This window comes from Crocodylus siamensis, chromosome 3, assembly GCF_052110815.1.
Source record: "Crocodylus siamensis isolate JL-2025a chromosome 3, ASM5211081v1, whole genome shotgun sequence".
Lineage (NCBI taxonomy): Eukaryota > Metazoa > Chordata > Crocodylia > Crocodylidae > Crocodylus > Crocodylus siamensis.
This window is the reverse complement of record NC_143397.1, coordinates 259,297,151-259,320,197: the sequence shown is the minus strand read 5'-3', so window position 1 is coordinate 259,320,197 and position 23,047 is coordinate 259,297,151. Positions and strand designations below refer to the sequence as shown.

The 23,047-nt window shown below is 58.7% G+C and overlaps 1 protein-coding gene across 3 annotated transcripts in view; it reads right to left on the bottom strand.

Moving 5' to 3' along the window:
• The window catches only part of ARHGAP39 (Rho GTPase activating protein 39), a 188,047-nt gene that overhangs the window by 27,840 nt on the left and 137,160 nt on the right, over positions 1 to 23,047 (bottom strand). For all 3 annotated transcript variants that reach the window (XM_090040791.1, XM_090040792.1, XM_090040793.1), the window contains 2 exons: positions 8,318 to 9,722; positions 5,297 to 5,858 (listed from right to left, as the gene is read on the bottom strand). In XM_090040791.1, the coding sequence (XP_089896917.1) occupies positions 5,297 to 5,858; positions 8,318 to 9,722 (1,967 nt within the window). The remainder of the gene's footprint in view (positions 1 to 5,296; positions 5,859 to 8,317; positions 9,723 to 23,047) is intronic.

Below are 23,047 nucleotides of genomic sequence, written 5' to 3'. Positions count from 1 at the left end.
GTGTCTGCCTTAGCTTTCCTGACAGCCCCACTACAGGCCCGAGCAGAGGAGGTATACTCCTCTTTGGTGATAGCACCCCCCTTCCACCGGGTGTACGCCGCCTTTTTGGCAATCAGGCATTCCTGGACGCCCTTGGTGAGCCAGGGGGGCTCTTGGGCACTCCTGCCCCCCTTGCTTCTTGTTGGGATGGTCACCCCTTGGGCCTGGAGTATCGTCTCCTTAAGGAATGACCACTCATCTTGGGCACTGAGCTCCCCTGCTCTCGAACCCCAGCACCTCTCCCACTAATCTCCTCAACTCGTTGAAGTTGGCCCTCCTGAAGTCCAGGGCTGCTGGCTTGCTGCCGGCCCTCGGCACCCTGCACTAGATGGTGAATTCCAGCAAGCGATGATCGCTGTCACCCAGGTGGTCGAGGACCTGGAGGCCCCTGACCAGGTCCTAGGGCCCTGCTGGAGTTTTTCCTGGTCCTTTTCTATGAATCAGTCCTTCCACTACTCGTCTCCCTCTGGCTACCCTGGGGGACACCGATGAGAAAGGAAGGCTTGTGTGGCTGGGGGTACAAGAAGAGATGCCTTAAAGTCATCCCAAAACTGAGCCTGGGACATACCCAGAGGTGCCTAGACCTAAAGGCCAGACGGGATCTAGATGGTCACATTGTTATGCTCCACTTCTCACCGGAAATCAACCCAGCCATCTCGTACGCGCACAGCTGTGGGGCTTGCAGGGAGCTGCGGGGTCACATCCAGCCCAACCTGAGGCAGGATTAGCCCTGTCCAAACCAGCCAAGACAAACCCATGTCTGACCTCGGAGCTGCATGACACAGTTGTCCCTGACACAGCCCCAGGCATCGCTCCTGCCCCTGCCCCTGCCCCTGCCCCTGCCCCTGGGATGCAGGGGGGCCGCGGCTGCCAACATCCTGATGCTGCCAGGGGGGTCACGGACTCTGCAGAGATCCCAGGCCCAGGCCATGCCCCCACTGCAGAAGAAGGCAAAACCTCCCAGTCTGCACCAGTCTGAGCAAGGGGGAAATCCCTTCCTACAGCCAGTGCAGCATCAGGATGAACCTGAGCGCAGGGGCAAGACCCTCCAGCGAGGACCTTGTGGGGTTGGTGCCAGCAGGAGCATTGGCGCAGCCCAGCCCCAGCCCCAGCCCGGGATGCAGCACCCAGCACCTACTGGGGAGGCTTAAAACCCCGACACATGGAGCAGGAAGGGGAATAAGGGATTCCCTCCCAGCCCCACGTGGCAACCAGCAAAGCCCAGAAGACTGGGACATCCCCACAGCAGACCATGGGCATCGGTGCACCTAGATCCTCCCCGAACAGTGCCTGTCCAGCCTCTTCCTGAGCCCCTCCAGCAATGGAGAGTCCGCCCTTCGCTGGCATCTCTCCTACTGTCTCCCTGCCTGGCCAGGCAAGCTTTTCCTAAGATCCAACCTAAACCTGTTTTCTTGCAACTTGCCTCAGTCTACAAAATCTTCCTGTCTACATCTTGGCAGACCATGGCTGCACGAGCCCAGCCCTTGCCAGGTGCCAACCCCAGCTGCCAGCAGGGAGAAGGGACCAGGGGCCTGGCTGCCCTCAGGGCTACAGGTAAAGCAGTGGCCTGGTGGGTTCCCCCTTCTGCATTAATCCATGCCTGTGCCCTGTGCAGCCAGGCTGGGACCCTCCGGCTGGGGCCGAGGGGCCTTGTGACAGTGCTTCGTAAAGAAGGGAGAGGCGGATGGAGCCAGCGAGAGCAAGGAGGAGAGCTGTGGTGTGGGGAAGCCCAGGAGCAGGGGCAGCTGTGCAGGGTGTTGTGCCCACGTGCGTGCAAGGGGCTGTGCCTCTGACGGGGGAGAGACTCCACTTAGCCGCAGGGAACAGAGCCGGCAGGTGCTTTCCTAGAGGGCCGCAAGTCGGACAAATGAATGAGCCAAAGAGCTGCAAGCAGGTAGGCGAGGTCTCTATCTGCCCGCTCTTACCCCAGGGTAAGCACTAACAAGCAGCGTAGCCCGTGCCGGCACCCCCCAGTGTAGCTCTCACTTCCCACGGGGTAAGAGCAGACACACGGGCAGCTACCACCCGCCAGCTGCCCTGGGGTAAGTCCCCACCCTGTGCCACCCGCTCCGCTGGGCTGTTTCCCAAACCTGCCTGGTGCTGCTTATCCCAGGCAGCTTACAGCAGAAATGCTTTGCTGTCCCACTGGGGAAGCTGCTTGGGGACAAGCCAGGCTGGCAGCCCCGGGAAAGGAGCACAGGGAGCTTTGCTGCCAGCCACAGGGCAGGGCTGAAGACCTTTAGGCTGCCAGGGGCAGTTCTGGAGCCTTGTATGGAGTGAGGATAGGGAAGAGGAAAAGGAAACAGTTGAATGAAGTTTTGCACCTCATTAGAGCAATCCTATACTCCAGCCAGGCTGTTGGATGGGAGCAGTTGGGAGCTGATAGACGGCTTGTGGCTTAATGACTGAAAATAAAAGCCGGGCGCTAATGGTGTCTGCAATAACCAATTACCAGCAGTAATTGGACAGTGGGGCGGGCTCTGGGCTGATGACACAGGGGCTGCCATATGGCAGGTGGCACGTACAGGGAAGGATGCACCGAATGGGACAGGTGCTCCCGGCCCAAAGCCATGCAGGGATGTGCTCCTCTCCCTCCCCACGGCTGGGCTCCCCAGTTGGCTGTCAGAGCCCCAGTGGCCCCCCGCTTCCATGCCACCTGCTTGCTGTGTATGTCCACACCTACCTGGAGCCTTGTCTGGTGCAGTGTCTGGCAGGTAGGCAGGCCCGGCTGCTCTGAGCACCTTCGTCGAAACCTCCCCAACCCGCTGTCCATGTGCAAACTGCATCAGAAAGCGCCTGTCCTTTCCCTAGTGCTTGACAGGGTGGGAGGTAGGCGTGAAGTTCTCCTGTGCATCCTCTGATCTGCTTTGTGCCTGGCTGCTGCCCCTTGTTCTCCCCCACGCACTGTTCTAGCAGCCTGGGGGCTGCTCTAGATCACGCTGAGCGCCAGGGATGCAGCCGGGGACCAGTGGGACACGGCCGCAGTTCCTGTGCAATTCCCCCTCAGCCAGCGAATGCGAGCTACATCGCGCTTATGGGTGGAGGGAGGCGGCCCCTCCGTCTGGAGAACCTGGCTAATGTGCTGGGAGCCTAGGAGATGCCTGCTCCCCTCCAGCTCCTGTGAAGAGCATGTGGACCCCTCATCTCTGCTCCCCTCCTGCCAGCGGCGTCACCCGGAGCATCGCAAGGGCTCACCCTGGGAGACTGCAGACTCAGGCCTGACCTCCCAGCAGAGCAAGTTGATCCCAGCCTCCTCTGGCTTGGTCCTGTTCTTAGTGAAGGCAAGGGAAGCTGCAGCGCTGATGGAGCCGTGGCCCCTGGCGCATGCTGCCGGGGTGGAGTGGGGAAAGTTGAGCCCTACTCTTCCATGATCCCACATTCAGCAGGTTCAGTGGAGGAAGAAAGCCAGCGGACACACAGAACTGGGAGTTGATCTGGGGGTCTCTGGCTCCAGTAGCATCTCTGGCAGGCGAAGGTGCCACAGCTGAGCCAGACTCCCCGCTCACCGCAGGGCTGTCTGGCTCTAATCCTAACGCTGGCAGCTCTGACTCCAGCAAGAGGTTTATCCCCCTTCTCTCTCCACCAGCTTCGTGGACACTCTAGACATATCATGCTTTGCCAGTTGTCTCTGCTTCCCCAGATGCTCTCCCATCATTTGGTGCAGCTGGAAACTGGTTGGCAAAGACCTCCTGTCTCTGTGCCGATGGGGACCCAGAGCCGGGCTGGCCGGAGTCAGACCCGGGCAGGCTGGCAATAAATGGGGGCATGTGCACCTGGGGAGAGGAGGCTGCTTGGAGCATCCCCCTGCCCAAGGGTGCCAGTGTCTTGCTCAGCGCAAGAGCCGATGGATCGGGGTGGGGACTGGAGGGGTCGGGGAGTGAGGCCGGGCTGCTGTGGCTACAAGGTGGTGGGGAGCTGGGTCTCCACACTGCACTCTCACCGGAGAGGAGCCTGAGCTAAATCGGCTGCACCCTGGATAGCGCGACTGTCAGCCTGCCGGATGCACGAGGCCAGGCCACGTTCAGGAGCTGAGTCGGACACACAAGTTTGCGGTTCGGGAATTACAGAGCAGTGCGGCAGGAAGGGATCTCCAGAGGTCACATCCAGTCCAACCCCTGCCTGAGGCAGGATCAGCCCTGTGCAAACCAGCCCGGACAAACCCATCATGTAAACTCTGTAAAACTATCGTCACCCCTGACACAGCACCAGACATCACCCCCAAACCTGCCCCCAGGAAAGCAGGGGGACCGCGGCAGCTAGCGTCCTGCTGCTGCAAAGGCTGTTAATATACTCCAGAGACCCCACTGCAGAGGAAGGCAACCCCCACTAGTCCATATTAATTTGACCGGGGGGAAATCCTTTCCTGACCCCAAATTGCAGATAACACCCCTATCAGAGACGAATCATGCCGGATCCCTGGCCAGTGACCTAATGTTCCCCTTCCCCCACATCTTGGGTCAGGAAGGCGTTTCCCCCCCAGTCAGACTGATACAGACGGACAGACGGAGGGGGGATTGGCTCTGTAGCTCCCTGCCAGCCCCACGGCTCTACGAGTCTACAGGTCTATGATTCTCCTATTCCAAGACATGCACCCTCTCCTCAGCTCCCGGTTTCCCCCAGGTGCCTTCCAGGGTGCCCACGGACAAACGGATAGCCCCCACGGTGCCGCTGACAAAATCATGGTGGGGGCAGGGAAAGGGACCTGCTGGCTGTCATAGTCCCACAGCACCTGGGTACCGGGCAGGTGGTTTCCCGGGTGCATGGCTGCTTTGGAAAGCGGAGCTGGGGATGGCTCCTCTCAGGGGATGGGACTCACACGTACAGGCCCCGGCTGAGCTGGGGAGATGGCGGGTCGGTACCAGGCAACCTGTAAGAGAGGCACCGCATTCGAGAGCCACGCAGCAGCTGGCTACAGAGGCGAGCGACATGCAGTGGCGCTCCCCCGCAAACAGCCATCTCAGGGACCCCGCAGTACTGCAAGAGCCAGAGCCGAGGCACACGGAGACCTAGACACGTGTCTGTGTGGCGCGTGTACATGTGTGGTGCTTGGGGAGACATGTTAGTCGCCCCCGGTGCTGAGCGCAAGGCCCGTTCCAAGCTCATTTCAGGCAGGAGCTCAGGCTGGATTCGGGGGCGGGCTGGTGGAGACGCCGGTGCCGCAGCCCTGCGGCACGCTCGCGAACACCTGTGGCCGGCCCGTTGCCACGCTCGGTCTGCGGACTCCCCCCGCGGGAGTCGGCGGCAGCTCCTCGCTTACCTTTGGTGTCGTTCACCGGGTCCATGTGCCGGTAAATATAGCCCTCCAGGTAGGAGTGGAATTTGGGGGTGGGCGGGAAGAAGGCCAAACAAATCGCCATGAGCTCCCAGCCCCGGGCCAGGCTCTCGTAGCGGAAGTTCTCGGTGGTCTGCCGGCACAGCTGTATGTACAGCTCGTCCCGCAGGCCCTGCACGCTCCAGCCCTTGGTGGCAATCTCCAAGGCCACGTTGAGCTGGTCCGTCTTGGCCCGCCGGTCCCCCATGTACATCTGAATCAGTTTGAAGATCTCGCAGGCCTCCTTCTTGACGTTGCGGTCGTTGGTCATGATCATGGGCTTCTTGATGGACTCGCTGCTCCAGGCCAGCATGTTGGCGATGGAGACCTTCCTCCGGAAGAGCCCCTGAGTGTGCTTGTTGAAGTGCTTGGACGCCCAGTTCTCAATGTCCGTCTCCGAGGAGGGCTTGCGCAGGTTGAAGGTGGGGAAGACGCAGCTGGAGCTGGGCATCATGTTCCGGTTCTGCCGGCTGTTCTCAAACTGGGCACAAGCGCCGAGGTCCTCCGACTGCGAAACAACAGCCAGACAAGGCAGGGTTAGCGCGCGCGCCCATGCAGAGCACGACCGAGCAGCAAGCATGGAAAGGGCAGAGAGAGGTTGCTATTGAGCAGGGAGTGAGGGGCACAACCTCCATATCCTAATTTCCTGGACCCGCAATGCTGGAGGCTGCAGGGAGAGAGGAACAGGGGAAAACCCTGCTCAGCCGCGGTCACTCTCCCTGCAGCCTCCACTCTGCGTCCCGTGGGACACAGGGGACCGGGCAGGATGGACCTGGGGTCTGATTCAGCCCGTGGCAGCTCTGATGCGTAGATGCCATGTCACAGGCTTCGCCAGCCGGGGAGCTCCTGGGGCCACGTGTGTATTGAGGCCACCACGAGTGAGCCAACAAAACTTCTTTCATTCCCCCCATGCCAGGGCTGTGGACACGAAGCCTGTGACAGGCTGCGGCATTGCAGAGCTTCCCTCCACGAGGGGACCCAACTTTGCAGCCCCATGAGAACGGGACCCGTGCCCTCAGCCCCACCTGCCTTGCAGAGGCAGAGGACGCTCACCTGCCTATGGCCAGGGCTGGAAAGGGGACACACTTCCCTCACCCTGGGCTGCCCTGGGTGGGACAGCCACACTCTTGGGGAGTCACGGGTCATCAACCATCCCAGGCACCCTGGGATACAAGGGGGTGCAGGTCTGGATGCTGGGGTCATGTGCTAGAATAGGAACAGGCAGGGCAGAAGCCCACGGTGGGTGTACCGTGTTGGTCCTGAACCACGAGCCAGGCGTGCACAGGACAACGAGCCCACTCGCCTGCCCCTGGTTCGGGACCAGCACGCTGCTGACCATGCTCAGGGCACCAGGCTACCTCAGCGCCAGAGGGGAGCCGCACTCCAAGCAAAGTCTGTCCTGCTTATGCTCTAGCTCCCGAAGGACTGGGACAGCCGTGGCTTTCTATCTGGGGAAGCAGCCTGAGGCAAAACGCCCCCGACTGCCATCCAGAACCCAGCACAGGCCGAATTCTCAGGGGGCCTGAGTGCATTTCATAAAGCAGGCACTGTCTTCTCTCCAACATAGTCTCCGCACAGAAGAGGAAGCAGAATTTGTTCAATGCAAACTCCATAATCCTGGGTGAGAAGGATCTCTGCTGCCAACTGACATACTGCTTGTTGTGTGCAGTCTACTTCACTCCCACCGATACTCTGCCTGGCTGGAAAACTTTTGTATTTAATAAAAGCTATATAAAAAAGGGTGTTCATAAAAAATAAAGTCATGTAATCTGTAGAAAGCAACATGTGCCATGATCACCTCTTGCAGTTACTATCTCTGCTCAGGAACAGGAGAGTTGGTTTTGGTTTCCAGCCGGGACTCTCCAATCGTGAAGCAATCTAGAAGATACTCGCCCTGATGTGTTAGCTTTGCTTGTATGATATAGAGGCATAGAGGAGTGGGGCTGGAAGGGGAGACCTCAGAGAGGAAAGGGGCATCGGTAGTGCTGGAGCAGGGAGTGAAGGGCACGGCCTCGGCATCAGACCTCAGTGCTGGAGGCTGCAGGGAGAGAGGAACAGGGGAAAACCCTGCTCAGCCCCAGTCACTCTCCCTGCAGCCTCCGCTCTCTGCCCCGTGGGACACAGGGGACCGGGCAGGATGGACCTGGGGTCTGCCCCAATCCCTGGTGGGTTCGGGTCTCCTCCCCACATGACCATGCCCAAACGTAGCTGTCTTTCTTTGCAGGGGCAGATGCTCCAGGCCGCGGGGAGAAGCAGCAGCCGCCCGACCTCCTATGTTATTCTCCAAGCTGTTCCTACTGCTGCCTGGTTTACCGGCAGAGGCTGCCTTTGAGCTCCCCAGTCACACCTAGCCCCTTCCCTGTGCTGATGCCACTGATTTAAAACCCTGCAAAGGGCATCCGGTCTGGATGTCCCCCCAGCACACAGCTCCAAGACCCCATCATTGCTCAGCAGGGGCATGGAGGGGGAGAGTCTCCCGCTGGCTGTGAGCTCCAGAGTCCCCAGGGGAGGGCTGTGTAGGGTGCAGGCGGGCAGACGCATGCCCCACGGCTGTTCACGTTTGCCCAGGACTGGGAGTGGACAGACGTACGGCTACTCCAGGGGGTCTCCCTCTGCCGGAGCCGTGCTGGAAGGGAGTAGGCCTGTCTTGGCTTGGAAAGAAGGGAGTGCCCCCCAGCAGTCCCTGGGGGATACGCTGCCCCCAACATGCACACAGCCAAGGCTTGAGCAAAGACCGCTGCACAGGGCTATGCCCCGTTATAGCGCAGGGTGAGCGCAGGCCATGCCAAGGAGCCCCAAAGGATGCACGGCACTGTGACAGCAGGTAAGCACCGTATACCACAGGAGCACGGACCTGCCTGCAGGCGCCTGATGAGGCCAGGAGGCAGTGACCTGCCCCAGTGCCGTGGTGATGGGCTCCCTGGGTCCAGCTACCCCACGACCCTTCCCCCCGGCCCGGCGTGTTACCTGGGAGGGGTGCAGGTAGGGCTCTGGGGAGGCCAGGTTGGTCTGCACGGACACGCTCTTCTCCAGGAGGATCTGGGGGAAGCCCAGCTTCTCGAAGGTGTTCCTCTTCCAGTGCTTGCTCTCCTGCTGCGCCAGCGCCTCGTCCTCGCTGAAGGCTCGCACCACCGGGCCGGGCATGGGCAGGGGCAGCGCCCCGTCGCTCTCGTAGCCCGAGCCGTCCTTCTGCGAGTCCCAGCTGCTGCGCTGCTTCATGTGGTAGTGGGCCTGCTGCGCCTCCCACGCCAGCCGCGCCTGGGCCAGGAAGGGCTCGGGGAAGCTGCGCCCCATGCCCTCGCCTTCGCCCGCCTTGCTCTCCGTGCGGTTCATCTGGGACCGGTTGGGGCCAGTGGGCGGCCTCTCCTCGGCCATCAGCTGCTCGGCCAGCGCGTCCCGGTCCCCCGAGCCGTCCGTGGAGGAGGTGTTGGGGTCGTGGGACAGCGAGGGCTTCCGGCTTTTCCTCTTCCGCGTGCTGGGCGAGTAGCCGGTGGAAGACAGGGTGTCCTGCTGGCTGCACCACGACATGGAGTCCTCTCCCATGGAGACCTGGCCGGCGGGGGAGCCGTGCCGGAAGTCGGGCCCCTCCATGCTGCTGTAGTCTCCGGACTTGATCTCCAGGCGCTGGTCCCGCATCAGGCAGGGGCTGTGCTGCAGCGAGTAGGAGCCGCCGATGGGGTTGGGCGAGTACTTGTGCCGCAAGCCGGTCTTGAGCTTGGGGCTGGCGCCGGCTTGCTCCACGTAGACGAGCTGGCGCACGTACTCCTTGCCGGCGGGGCTGTACTCCAGGCTCATGAAGCGCTCGGGGCACTTCTGCCGGGTCAGCACCAGCTGCTGGTAGGGCGAGTTGGAGCCCTGCTTGGGCGACTGCAGGAACGGGTGGGGTTTCCGGATGGGCGACTTCTGCGGGGAGCCGGCCTTGTAGCTGCTGCTGGCTTCGTACTGCATGTCCACGGGCGGCTCGTCGTAGATGGGCGCCTGGTACTCCATGGGCGGCTCCTCGTAGAGCGGCGGCTCGTAGGCGTAGCGTGGCGAGGACGGCTGCGACTCGCTCGAGTGCTTGCGGTGCTGGGCCTGGGAGCAGAAGGCGTCGGCGCGGCCCAGCAGCGGGGAGCAGCCGCCCGTGTGCTCGGCCCGCTTCAGGAAGGGCGACGCTTTCCTCTCGGGGAAGAAGACCGAGGTGTCGGCGTCGGGCGCGAAGGTTTGCAGGCCGGGCGAAGCCTGGCCGCCCGAGGGACGCCGTGCCCGTGTGCCCACCTGGCCCTCGGGGGTGTAGCCGTTGCCCTGGTGGGCGAGGAAGCTGGGCTCGCGGTCTGTCACCTTGATGAGCATGCGCTCCTTGGTGCCCGTGTTCCAGCGCAGCGACGACGTCCTGCGGGGCAGAGAAGAGAGCCGCGGTCAGGGGTGGTCGGGGGCGGGGAGGGGACGGGGCTTCTCGCACAGCTGAGTTACGGGGGAGTTTGCTGCCCGGGGCACCGGGAGTGCACGTGAGCGGCCCCCCCGCACCCAACACCGACACTGCGGAGCCATTAGCTCCCTCCTCACTTGGCGTTGGCCCCAGTGCCCTATGTCGGGCCGTTCCTCGTCCCTGGGGCTTTCCGGCTGCTTTCATGCGATCTCCTGGAGCCGGAGGGGGCAGACTCGCCTGGCCTGCGTGCAGAAGTGCTCTGCATCCCTGCATGGCTTTCCACGCACCTGCTGCTGGTTTCCCCACAGTCTCCCCCCTCCTGCCCGTCCCTGCGGTCCCCTGCCTCCGTCCGCCACCTGCCACCCACGAGGTTTGGGTCCCACGGAAGTTTTCCAACCCCGGCCTGATTCTCCCCTCGCTGCAGGTCTGTCCTGGCCCCGAACACTGAGCACCTGATAAACCCACCTGCAAAGCCATGGTGTGAATTAATAACTGGGCTTCGCAGGCACCAGAGGGGTCTGAGAGCACCTGCAGCCTGGCCTTCACAAATGTGATGCCCTGCTCACAGCAGGAAGCGTGTGCACATGTGGATGTGGGTGTGTGTGCACACATGTACACTCCTGCAACTGTACCTAGTGCTAATGCATGCATGGGTCTTTAGATGCAGAGAGAGGAGTTTGCACAAGTGACCGTGGCCCGCAGCCGTTTTTGGTCGCCCCTTCTGAATCCGCGGATAAGGGTCCTTGTATTCGGCCAGTGCCAGTCCCCTGCCTTAACAATCATAGAAATCCCAGAGCCATGGTACAGGCAGGGAGCTGCGGGGGGAACATCCAGCCCAATCCCCTGCCTGAGGCAGGATCAGCCCTGTGGCAGAAAGCCACCGTGGTTTCTCCCCAAAATCTCTGCCCTGCGACAATGTGATCAAGAGGGGCCAGCACGGAGGAGTCACACCTCAGCCTGTCTCTTTAGGTGACCTGAGCTGGCTGCAGTCCTGGGGGGGAACCTGCTCCCTCTGCCCACGGGACTGGCATCCGCCACCCGGGTGGGGGGCATCTACCTGGGGGGCTGGGATCTGCCCGGTGACAGGTGATGTATTTCAAATGGGTTGGCTGACAGCCAACTGGGGCTGGCCTCCACTGGCCCAGGTGAATGAGGTCACGGGGGCTATATAAGTCGGGGGGGGGAAGCAGGCACTCTCTCTTCAGCCATGAGGTGAGGCAGCAGCCATGCGGGGGACACAGAGGAGCTGTACCATCTAAATTGGCTCTCTCCCCCAAACTCACGAGCTAGAAACCGCCTGCCTCCAGAGGGAAACTTCACCGGCCTTTGGAAGATGCTTGTGAGTCAGCTACTCGAGATCTGGGTAGAGATCTAGCTGGCAGTAAGTCAGATGCGTGATCAAAAGACTACCGCAGCCACACTGTTTGCTCTTTAGGATTTCTAGGATATTGCTCAACCTTGTACCCTATTTTCACCCTACCCCTGTAACCAATGAAGTCCTCCTTTGTGACTGGTGTGGGAGACTTATTGAGGGGTGGGTCTAAATTATCCCTAAGAGACCCCTTAGGTCTGTGGACTAAGGGAGACTGTACTTTTTGCCCCTGACTTGGGGAAGACCCCGAGTGCCTGTACTGGGTCGAGTGCCCGTCGGACATTAGGTCTGTGTTTCCCCAAGGACACAGGGCCAAGACAGTCCCTTCTCGGGGTGGTGGCAGCTACGTTACCCCAGGCTAGCGAGGGTGCTCCGGGAAGGGGTCGGCCGGACGTGAGGCACCCCGGGGAGGCGCTCGGAGCCTGGCAGGGGGTCGGGCGCAGGGAGTGGGTGGCTCGACGCAGGAGCGCCCCCTACTGGCCCGCCACAAGCCCCATCCAAACCAGCCCAGACAAACCTCATGTCTGACCTCGGAGTCAGCAGCCTGGGACATCCCCATAGCAGAGCACAGGCATCGCTGCACCTACATCATCCCCAAGCACTGCCCGTCCACCCTATCCTTGACACCCCCAGTGACGCAGAGTCCCCCCATCCCTGGCGTCCCTGCCATGACCTCCCTGCTCCAACAGGGAAGATCCAGTCTGAGCCCCTGTCCCCGGGGAGCTCAGGGTACCTCACCCTGGCCCAGGGCATCCCAGGGTCCCCCAGGCGCGGCGCACTGACATGCTGTCAACATCTCCCGCTCTCCCCATGGGCTCTAATTGGGATTTGCTGGTCCTGCTTCATTAATAATTCACGGAAAGAAATAATTGCAGCAGTATTAACCCTTCGTGACCCTGCTGCCTGGTGGCGCAGAGCCCTGGGGGTGCCTGTGATCCCTGGCTGGCCTGATCCGACCCCCTCTGCCTTTTGCGGTGCAGGGCTGGGCGCATGGAGATGGGAAGCAACGGGTTGGGTATACTGAGTTCACAAAAGATGCAGGCCTCTGAGAGGAGCAGGACAGCCTGGGGCCAGCTCTCAGCCCATCAGCAACGTACCTGGATCCCAGTTAGCCACGTCCAGCTGGGGAGGTCACAGAGCTGTGGGGCTCGCAGGGAGCTGCAGGGTCACATCCAGTCCTGGGGCAGGATCAGCCCTGTCCAAACCAGCCCAGACAAACCCTGTGTTTGACCTTGGAGCCACATGACAGTCGCCTCTGACACAGCCCTGGGCATTGCCCCCGCCCCTGGGATGCAAGGGGGCTGCGGCCACCAACATCCTGGAACAGTCTGCCATCAGAAGTGGTTCAAGCACCTACATTGAATACCTTCAAGAGTAAATTGGATGCTTATCTTGCTGGGATCCTATGACCCCAGCTGACTTCCTGCCCTTTGGGCAGGGGGCTGGACACAATGATCCCCCGAGGTCCCTTCCAGCCCTAACGACTATGAAATCTATGAAATCTATGAAATCCTGCTGCTCCCAGGGGGGTCATGGACGCTGCAGGGAGCCCAGGCCAAGGCTGCTCTTACCATATTTCTTGCATACAATGCACATAAAAATTCCCAGCTGGCTTTGGAGGGGAAATGCGTGTTGTAAGCGAGACAGTACAGTACTCCTGGCAATATGCTGTTTGGATCGGTGCCTGCCTCTGGCATTATCTAGCATCAGTTGCTTTTCTGACCTGGTCCTACTGGTATAGAAAGGGAAGAAGCTGATGTCTCCAGTCCCAATCTTTACGCTCCTCTTGCAGCTCAGCCATTGCAGATGCCCTCCAGCAAGGGAGACCCAACCGGGTCCCTTCACAGGAAAGGGCAAGGGAATGTTAAACAGTCCCTCATCACCGGCTGCAACATAAACACGACCGTGGCATTGCTAATTAGTCCTTTAAAGACATCCCGCTGGGTGCAGGGAGACCTTTCATGTGAAATAATCAAGTGAGGAACAGCCGTGCTCACAGCTTGACAGCAGGCAACAAGGCAGGGAATCAAAGCCGGGGCGGGGGGAGCGAACGTGTCTCTGCTTCTCCCTCTCCTGGAACCAATCTAACCAGGCCGGAAAATGGTCCAGAAGATGCTTGGCAGGGCAGGTTATGAGCACTGGGGGTTTTAAGCCCGGCTGGACATGGGAACAGCATAGCCAGGCAAGGACAAGTGTTGCCAGCAGATCTTGACTCTGAAGCATCTGCAGATGCAAACAGCAAAGGCGCAGCAAGCCGTGGCTAATTGATTGTCACCGCAGCCTCCAGGCCTTGATTACTCCTGTTTGCCATAGAAAGGACCTGATACAGGAGGTAGAGACCTGCCAGTGGGTGATGCCCAGGCTGGACCTAGAGCATGGGCGGCCCTCATGACTTTGGGGAGTGCAGGCTTCTAGTACGTGACTCTTGTCAGTCCCCCTTGCTGGAGGGGGGAGGTTTAACCCTGGGACGCTGGTTCTTCCCTGTGATCCTGGAAGGAGCTCAGCACCGTTTCTATGCATCTGAGCCCACAAGAAAACCCTGCAGAGACTGGCTGTGTACGAGCCTCGGGCAAGCTCAGAGCTGGCGCACGAGGACTCACAAGCTTCGGCTCCCTGGCAGGGGTGCGGGGAGCCGCTGGCCAGCAGCCCTGCCTGGGTCTGCAGAGCGCAGTCCGGGGAAAGCAAGAATGAGGATCACCAGCACGTCCGCCACGGCCACCTCCTGCCCCATGCAGCAGCAGCAGACTCTGGCCCGACGGTCTCCTTTTCCAGGGCGGAAGAAGTACCGTATATTAGCACATACAACACGCAGCAGAATATAATATGCGCCTTGTTTATGAAAGGCAGAATGGAGATCAAAATAGTATTTTTCCCCCAAGTTATGGCTGCATAGACCAAGGACAGAGCCGCATCTTTTGCCAATCCACCTTCCTTTTCCAGCCTTGGGTCTGAAATAACTTCACAGGGCACAGAAATTTGGACTGCAAGAGGTCCCATCTAGTGCAGCTCAAGGCAGGGCTAGCCCTGACTAAACCATCCCAGCACGTGTCTGTCCAAGCTGCTCTTGAAAACATCCAAGGACGGAGATTTCACCACTTCTCTAGGGGCCTGACCACCCCCAGAGTCACAGCATTTCTCTTCATCTCCAGCCTCAGTTTGCCCTGCTGCAGCCTGAGGCAGTTGCTCCTAGTCCGGTCTCCTACAGCCACAGAGGAAAGCCCATCTCCATCTGCTCTATAATCACCTCGCAGTTTGAAGACTGTTATCCAACCCCCTCAGTCTTCTCCTGACTCAGTACCCCCGCTCTTCCAGCCTTTCCTCATCACTCTTGCCTGTCAGGCCCCTGATCAAGTTTGCTGCCCTGCGCCGGACTCTGTCCAAACTGTCCACATCCTCCTTGAAGTGCAGAGCCCAGACCTGGATGCCGGACTCCAGGGGAAGTGGGAGAATTGCTGCCCTTGATGTGCAAGCCACACTGCTGACAATACAGTGAAGGAGGCCGCTGGCTTTTTTTCCAACAAGAGCACAAAAATAGAAGGAGAGAGACCAGAAGCAGCTTGTTCTAAGGAAAGTTAGCATGATTAGTGGCACTTCAAGACAATTAAAAAAATTAACACCTATGGAGTGAAGAACAAGGACACTTTAAGTCAATTCACTCCCTCAGCTGCCTCAGTAGTAATAGCACAGCTGCTGCACCGTGCAGCAAGAATCACAGCAGGTTGCTTCTATCCCAGGTGAAAAGTCAGCTTCCCTACATAATACACACCCCCCGATTTTGGTGGGGGGGAAGCTGCGTGTTGTACATGGGACAATACAGCAACCTGGTAGCACTGGGAAGCCCGTGCTCTCGGTAGACCAGACACGGGAGCAGCCTGCGTTTGCCCACAGACGCACAAGGCCCAGCCAGACCCCTCCTCCAGGCGATGGATGCCTGTCTTTTAAGATACAGCAACTGCACGTCCCTGCGTGCAAAGACCCCCTCGCACAGGAACCGAGCGCATGAGACAGCACTGCAGTTGCGAATGCATCGCTAAGCAATCCTCTCCCCTTCTTGCCCAGGCAAAAGCAGCAGCAAGAGTGCTGGAGGGCTTGCAGCTGAAGCCAAAGGGTCACTCTTTCCCCCGAGCCTCCTGGCGGGATGTCTGAGTGTGCGAATGCTCAGGACAGTGACACAGGCAGGTCCCCTCAACAGCCCTTGGGGGTACAGTACTGCCCAAGGGGTGCCATATCCAGTGTGGCATGCAGACAGCCAGACTGGGGCTGAGAAGCGCCATGTGACGGTGCCGTGAGTGCTCGTGCAACCCTCGCTCTGCAGAGCCATGGCCTCCCTCCAACCCAGGTGTCCAGGCTGCAGCGGGCCTCTGCATGGCCGTGGCACTGGTGAGTCCCCAGGGAGCTTCTTCACCTCCCAGCCTGCAGCCCTGGGGCAGGGGGCACGGAGTGGGGGGAGTCGTGTGGCAGGGGAGTGGGGCGGCTGGAGGGCACCGAGCTCTGGGGAATCATGCCCATCAAGCGCAAGTTAGAGCAGCCCCAAGGGATGGACTGAAACTCCCTCACACTGCCCAGATAAGAAGTACCTGGGGGCTCTTTCCTCACGAAAGTAGATCCCCGGGGCATGGGGTCTATGACCGCTTGGCTGTCCCTTTTGTGGGGGCTCCTTGAAATGTGCCCGCTGGCGGTAGCCCCAGAAAAGGGTCTGCTGTTTCCCCACCATCACAGGATGGTCCAGGCAACAACGACTCCACGAAGTTGGCGTTAGTTTTAAACTGCTGGCTTGCTCGTTCCATGTGTGACCCCTTGGTCTTGTCTGGTGAGAGACAGACAGTAATCGATCCCCCTTGCTCTCTCTTCACCATTTACTATTTTATAAACCTTTCTCATACCTGGATCTGTGGCCTGTATTAATATTTCAGCCAGCAGCTTGCACCCGGTAACAGGCTGCCTGCCAAAAAAGCACCTCGTCTGTGAGCTAGACTGCAGACCTGCACATCAAACGAGCTGGGCTTTAAATCAGAAGATGAAGTGGCATCACCCAATACAGCCGAGACAGCTGCCGGCGACCGCAAGGATGCACAGGCGCAGGCACCGCTTCGCTCTCCGCTCAGACAGGCAATACTTTGCGATGCTCTCTGCAGCCTCTGGACCCAAGGGCAGGCCTGTCGCTGCAATCAGCACGGCATGACCCTGCTAGGGAGAGACATCAAACTTGTGGCGTACCGAGGTCCAAACCTTGATCTCCAAGTTGGGGTTTTGCAAGCTGCTTAAATGGGAAGAGAAGGTGGCTAGCAGGGAAAAAGAGAGAGAGAGAGCCATGACACTGTCTCACGGCTTTATTTGCTTTTGCAAAACCCTTTGACCGTGAAAACTGCTAGGTAATTGCTAGGCATTGTCACAACCCAGAAACTTCACCATTGTCGAGCCACTCAGGACAGGGCCCTGCCCCTTTGCTTCCAAACATACAGACCCTGGCACGTGACGGAGCACAGATTTGCCCCTGGCTGTTTGCGTGATTGGGCCGAAGCCGATGACGCTGTTTGCCCTGGGGAGGGGAGGCTGACACATGGCCCCTTGAGATCGCAGAAAGGCTGAGTATAAAACTCTTTTCCAGCTTCCCCGGAGCTGGAGAAATCAACCGGCTTGTGAATCCGCAGAAACGGACTAGACCGTGCTCTTTACTAAGGACGGGGGTTTTAAAAACCTCTGAACAGATGCGTGTCCTCCGGCTCCGTGGGCTCCTTTGAGGCATCCCCTCCTTGCCTTTGGAACAGACAGGCAGACTTCAGTGCTGGGAAATTGTAACCACACGGCACTTTGAAAAATATCTCACCCCCTGACATACTGATCCACCCCTTCGCGGCGCATCCAACACCACCCCCCTCCCCGTCTTGCTGATGCAGCCACCTTCACGCACATACGGGCTTCGTTCTAATTACCCGTCCTCGCAATGAGATGAACAAACGTTGTTACAGGCTGGATCTCCACTGGGAAGAGGCGAGGGGTCTAGATATGTCTGGCATTCAAATAGTGCTGCTTTGATGGCAGCAGGAATAAAAGCGCGGCCGCTCATCAGTCCAGGTGCCCGGACGCTGTTGCAAAACCCAACAAATTACGTTCTGGTAGAAACCAGGGACATGTGATGCTTTTAATGTTGTCAATTGGAGTCCCAGTTAATCACCGCCATCAGGTGGGTAAAAACAAACACTCACGTATCCGAAGCCCTATTTTAAACAAAGCCAGTTGATAAGAAATGAATGCAATTCCAGCAGCGCACCTCAAACATGAAAAATCAGCCGTGTCCTTCAGATGGTCTCGAAATAGGATGAAGGGCGCCAAAGGTCAAGAAGTGGAAGCAAGTCCATTTGGATGGTTGTTAGCCACGAGACAAATCTCCCTTCAGATGCACGCCGCCTTGATCTACATCAAGGCACCTCTCCCGCATGGTACGTGCTTCGAAACCTCAGTCGTTAACAAGGGGCACAAGCAGGGAAGTTCATTATCTGGAAAGTGGCCGCTGCGGATGGGAAAGTTGTCAGCAGTAGAAGTAGGTCAGCGCCACAGAAACTACCTACCTAAACACGCAAGGCTCCTGGGGCTGTCTTTACTTACGTCTGCTTTATTCAGACTTCACTAGCGCTCAAATTCTGCCTCTCGGGAAATGGCTGGATATGGCCCTTGAAATCTGGACTGCACGCTGGGATCAATCGCTTTGGGATCTCCTCTGATGCATCCACGTGGGTCCCCCGAAACGTTACCATGGGAAATGGAAAGCCCAAACAAGCCCCTTTTGCTCTGTGGCCTCCCAAGCGGGACTCAGGAGAGGATGTGGTGTCGCTCAGCTCACTGAAAACAACGGCAATCCTCGCATGCTCTTCCATCCTGCAACAAAGCCACCTCCACGCTGCTGCTGTATCCATGGGGTGAGAAAAGAAATCATGAAGCCACCTTTTCTGTTCATAAGAAACACTCGCATTTTCCATGGTCAGGACCACTGGAGTCACAGGATCACGGAGCCGCCGGGCTGGCAGGGAGCTGCAGAGGTCACATCTAGTCCAGCCCCTGCCTGAGGCAGGATCAGCCCTGTCCAAACCAGCCCGTAATTTGTGTCCATCTAATCCAACCCCAAACCATCCTATAGAAATCCACTGCTGAACCTATTAGCGAAACTACCCTCGGCCCTGACACGACATGAGACTGCACCCAAATCCGCCACGGGGAAAGCAGGGGGGCCATGGCAGCCAGCATCCTGCTTCTGCCAATGTTAATATACATTCAAGAGAGCCCAGTCCCAGGCCGTGCCCCCACTGCAGAGGAAGGCAAAACCCCCCAGTGCGCACCAGTCTGAGCAGGGGGGCAAATCCCTTCCTGCCCCAGTGCAGCGTCGGGGGCAAGACCCTCCAGCTAGGACCCTGCAGGGTTGGTGCCAGCAGGAGCCTTGGCCCAGCCCAGCCCCAGCCCCAGCCTGGGCTGCAGCAGCACCCAGTGACTCTGGGGGCAGCTTAACCCCCCCAGAACCAACCAACCAAACAAATAGACAACCCCCCCGACACATGTAGCACAAGCCTCACAGTGAAACCAGAGAGAGCCGGGCACCATCTTTCTGAACTGGGATGGTGCCCCCACCCCTGCCTCCCTCTCCAAAAGGCAATTATTTGGCGGATCTGGAAATCTGCGCTCATTTATTTCAGAAGTGTCAAACATTCCCGCAGCCAGACCTGGCAGACAGGGGGGTGGCTTGAAATCGCTGGAAATCGCTCCCTTCCCCAGGGAACGATAGGACTTGGACAGACCCAAGAGAAAACATCCTGTCCGAAAATTTGTGGCCCCCTCCAGTGGCTGCACCCCGCAGGCACCTCCCGCAGAAAGAGACGCTTCACCAGTCTGTAACTGGGCAAAGAGCATGAAGACAGGATGTGCACGAACGGGAGAGAGTCCAGTGCATGGCAATGAAAATGGTTGTGGGGCTGGGAGACATGAAGTCTGAGGAGAAGCTGCAGGACCTGGGTTGCTTGAGTCTGCAGAAGAGAAGACTGAGGGGGATTGAATAGCGGCCTTCACTTCCTTGCAGGGGGGCTGCAGAGAGGATGGAGCTGGACTGGTCTCAGTGGTAGATGACAGGACCAGGAGCAATGGGCTCCAGCTGCAGCAAGGGAAGTTGAGGTTGGATATTAGGAAAGACTCTCTCCCAAGGTGGGTAGTAAAGCACTGGAATGGGTTACCCAGAGAGGTAGTGCAGTCTCCTCTTGGAGGTGTTTAAGACCCAGGTAGACAAAGCCTTGTCTGAGATGATGTAGTTCATGCCTTCGAGTGCTGGAGTGATGGTGGAGCTGGGACAATCCAGAAAATACCCGGCAGACTAGGATTCTTGTGGGTGTCAGCTTTTATTGGACCAGTTTGGTACAGACTGGGGGTTTTCCTTTCTCCACAGTGGGGGCAAGGCCTGGGATCTCTCAAGTGTATATTAACACCCCTCGCTGCAGCAGCACGTTGGCTGCCATGGTCCCCTGGCATGGTCTTGTGTTGTGTCAGGGCTGACGGTAGTTTTAGGAAGAGTTTAGACTCTGTGGCAGGGGGTTGGACGTGATGATCTGCTCAGGTCCCTTCCGACCCGACCAACTATGAAACCATGAAAGGGTGAAGGGACTGAGATCAACGAACTCACTCCCGTTCACTGGTGCCGCCAGCAGCTCCCACCCTCTGACTGATGCTCCTGGCTCAGGTGTCCTGGCGGAGGCTGGACATGAGCCCCAGGTGCAGGAGTCTACAATGGTTTGTCTGGGCTGGTTTGGACAGACCTGATCCTGCTTCAGGCAGGGGTTGGACTAGATGTGACCCCCGCAGGTCTCTTCCAGCCCCATGGCTCTACGAGTCTATGACTTGGGATGCACTTCGCCAAACTTGCAAAAGCCGTGGCTTCTTCTACAGGAGCATCCCCAAGCTGTAAAACTTCAGGGGCTGTCTGTCCCTAACCCTCCTATCTCCATGGATGCTGTACATTTGAAGAAAGACATTGAGCTTATTTATGCAGGATTTGCAGGGGGAGCGAGGCTATGACTAAGGCTCCCCGTGCCAGTGAGATACAGGTAAGACCAGAAATGATCCAGGGCTGTTGGCTGCTTCCAGGCAGCCCATCCGTGACAGCCTGGAGACAGGGAAGGTTCCTGGTCCACGAACTCATGGCCTAGCCCTACCCCTGGGGGTATGACACAGGTCTGAAATAAATGGGGGGGGACATTCAAAGCAACTGGTGCATCTGAACGCCCAGCGAGAGGGAAAGGGGAGGAAGAACTTACCCTCCTGCTCGCTGACCCCAACCCAGACACAGTGGGGTTCACTGAAACGTGGTGGGACCCAACGCACAACTGGGCGGTGAATATCATGGGCTATGGGCTGTACAGGAGGGACAGGACAGGGAGGAAAGGTGGGGGGTGGTGCTCTACATTAAGGAGGAATACACATCCTCACCAGGTAGCACAGGGTGGGGGGGGCACTCTGAAGTGCTCTGGGTTAGGATACAAGGCAGTCGAGGGGAAAGACTTAATGGTGGGGGTCTACTACAGACCTCCCGACCAAGGGGAAGAGCTAGACCAGGAATTCTTAGGTAAGCTCACGGAGGTCGTTAGGTCAAAGGACGTGGTCATCATGGGGGACCTGAACTTTCCAGACACTGCTGGGAGGAGCGGTCAGCCAGGTCTGACTGCTCATGTAGGTCCCTAGCCCAAATGCAGGACCTCCATCTAACCCAGGAGGTGCACAGCCCCACCAGGGAGACGCCTTGTTGGACCTGGTGCTGGCCACGGGTGACGACCTGGTGCGGGGGCTGCGGGTGCTCGACCCCCTGGGCGACAGCGATCATCGCCTGCTGGGAGTCACCATCCAGCGCAAGGTGGCAAAGGCCTGCAGTAAGGCAGCAGCCCTGGACTTCAGGAGGGTGGACTTCAGCGAGCTAAGGAGGATAGTTGGGGAAGCGCTGAGGTCCCGGAGGGGAGGGGAGCCGGGTGTCCAAGGAGAGTGGTCGCTCCTTAGTTTCATAGTTTGTAGGGTCGGAAGGGACCTGAGCAGATCATCTAGTCCGACCCCCCGCCATGGCAGGAAAGAGTACTGGGGTCAAACAACCCCAGCAAGGTGTTCATCTAACCTCCTCTTAAACACCCCCAGGGTAGGAGCCTGCACCGCTTCTCTTGGAAGTTGGGCCCAGGCCCTAGCCGCCCTGACCGTGAAGTCGCGCCTCCTGATGTTGAGTCTGAATCTCCCCTCTGCCAGCTTGTGACCGTTATTCCTGGTCACTCCTGGCGGTGCTCGGGGGCAACAGGGACCCCCCCAGTGCCTGCTGATCCCCCCCGACTAGTTTGTAACAGGCCACTAGATCCGCCTCAGCCTTCTCTTGTGGAGGCTGAACAGGTTCAGGTCGTGTCGCCTCTCCTTGTAGGGCCTGCCCTGCTGCCCCCTGACCATGCGCGTGGCCTCCGCTGGACCCTCTCCATGCTGTCCACATCCCTCCTGAAGTGCGGCGCCCAGAACTGGATGCAGGACTCCAGCTGTGGCCTGACCAGTGCCGCACAGAGGGGGAGGATCACCTCCCTGGCCCTGCTCGAGATGCATCTGTGGATGCAGGACAAGGTGCGGTTGGCCTTCCTGACCGCGTCCCCGCACTGCCGGCCCATGTTCATCTTGGAGTCAATGATGACTCTCAGATCCCTTTCCGCCTCCGTGCTGACAAGAGGGGAGTTCCCCAGCCTGTAGGAATGGTGCCGGTTGTTCCTCCCCAGGTGCAGCACCTTGCACTTGTCTGTGTTGAATCCCATCCTGTTCTCATCTGCCCACCTTTGTAACCTGTCTACATCTGATTGTAGCCTGTTGCATCCTTCCAGTGTGCCCACGTCCCCCCACATCTCAGTGTCATCAGCAAATTTGAACAGGTGCTTTTACCCCCTCATCCAAATCGCTGATGAAGATGTTGAACAGTGCGGGCCCGAGGACCGAGCCCTGGGGGACCCCACTGCCCACGTCCTTCCAGGTTGAGAAGGACCCATCCACTACCACCCTCTGGGTGCGGCCCTCCAGCCAGTTGGCGGCCCGTCTGACTGTGTGGGTGTCTACGCCACAGCCCCCAATTTCTTAATGAGAACGGGGTGAGAGACAGTGTCGAAAGCCTTCCGGAAGTCCAGGAAGATGATGTCCACTGCTACCCCTGCGTCTAACGATCTGGTGATCGTGATCGTAAAAGGCCACCAGGTTGGTCTGACAGGACCTGCCACTGATGAACCCGTGTTGGTTGCCCCTAAGCATGCAGTCCGCTGCTGGCCCCTCCTGGATGTGTGCCAGCATAATTTTCTCGAACAGCTTGCCTAGGATCGAGGTGAGACTAACCGGCCTATAGTTTCCCGGGTCCTCCTTCCTGCGTTTTTTGAAGATGGGGACCACGTTGGCCCTCTTCCAGTCCTCCGGTACCTCTCCAGAGCACCGAGTGCTCGTAAAGCCGTGCCAAGGGACTTGCAATGACCTCGGCCAGTTCCTTTAGTACTCTAGGGTGGAGATCAACCGGGCCGGCTGACCTGAATACGTCCATCCCTTCCAGAAGCTCCCTGACTAAATCCTCGGTAACCCGTGGCCCAGGTGTGCCTGCCCCGGGGCCCGAGGGGGGCCCAGCAGGGAGGCGGCTGTTCTGGTCCCTACTTAGGAAGACGGAGGCAAAGACATCGTTAAACATGTTAGCTTTGCCGTCTGGTGTGATGACCAAGTTTCCCAACGTGTCCTGCAGGGGCCCCACATTACCCGGGACCTTCTTTTTACCCCCTATGTATTTTAAAAAAGACTTCTTATTGTCCTTAATCTGGGAAGCCAGTCCCCAGCTCCATCTCTGCCTTGGCCTTCCTAACTACCCCCCTACATCCCCGAGCAACGACAGAATAGCCCTCCG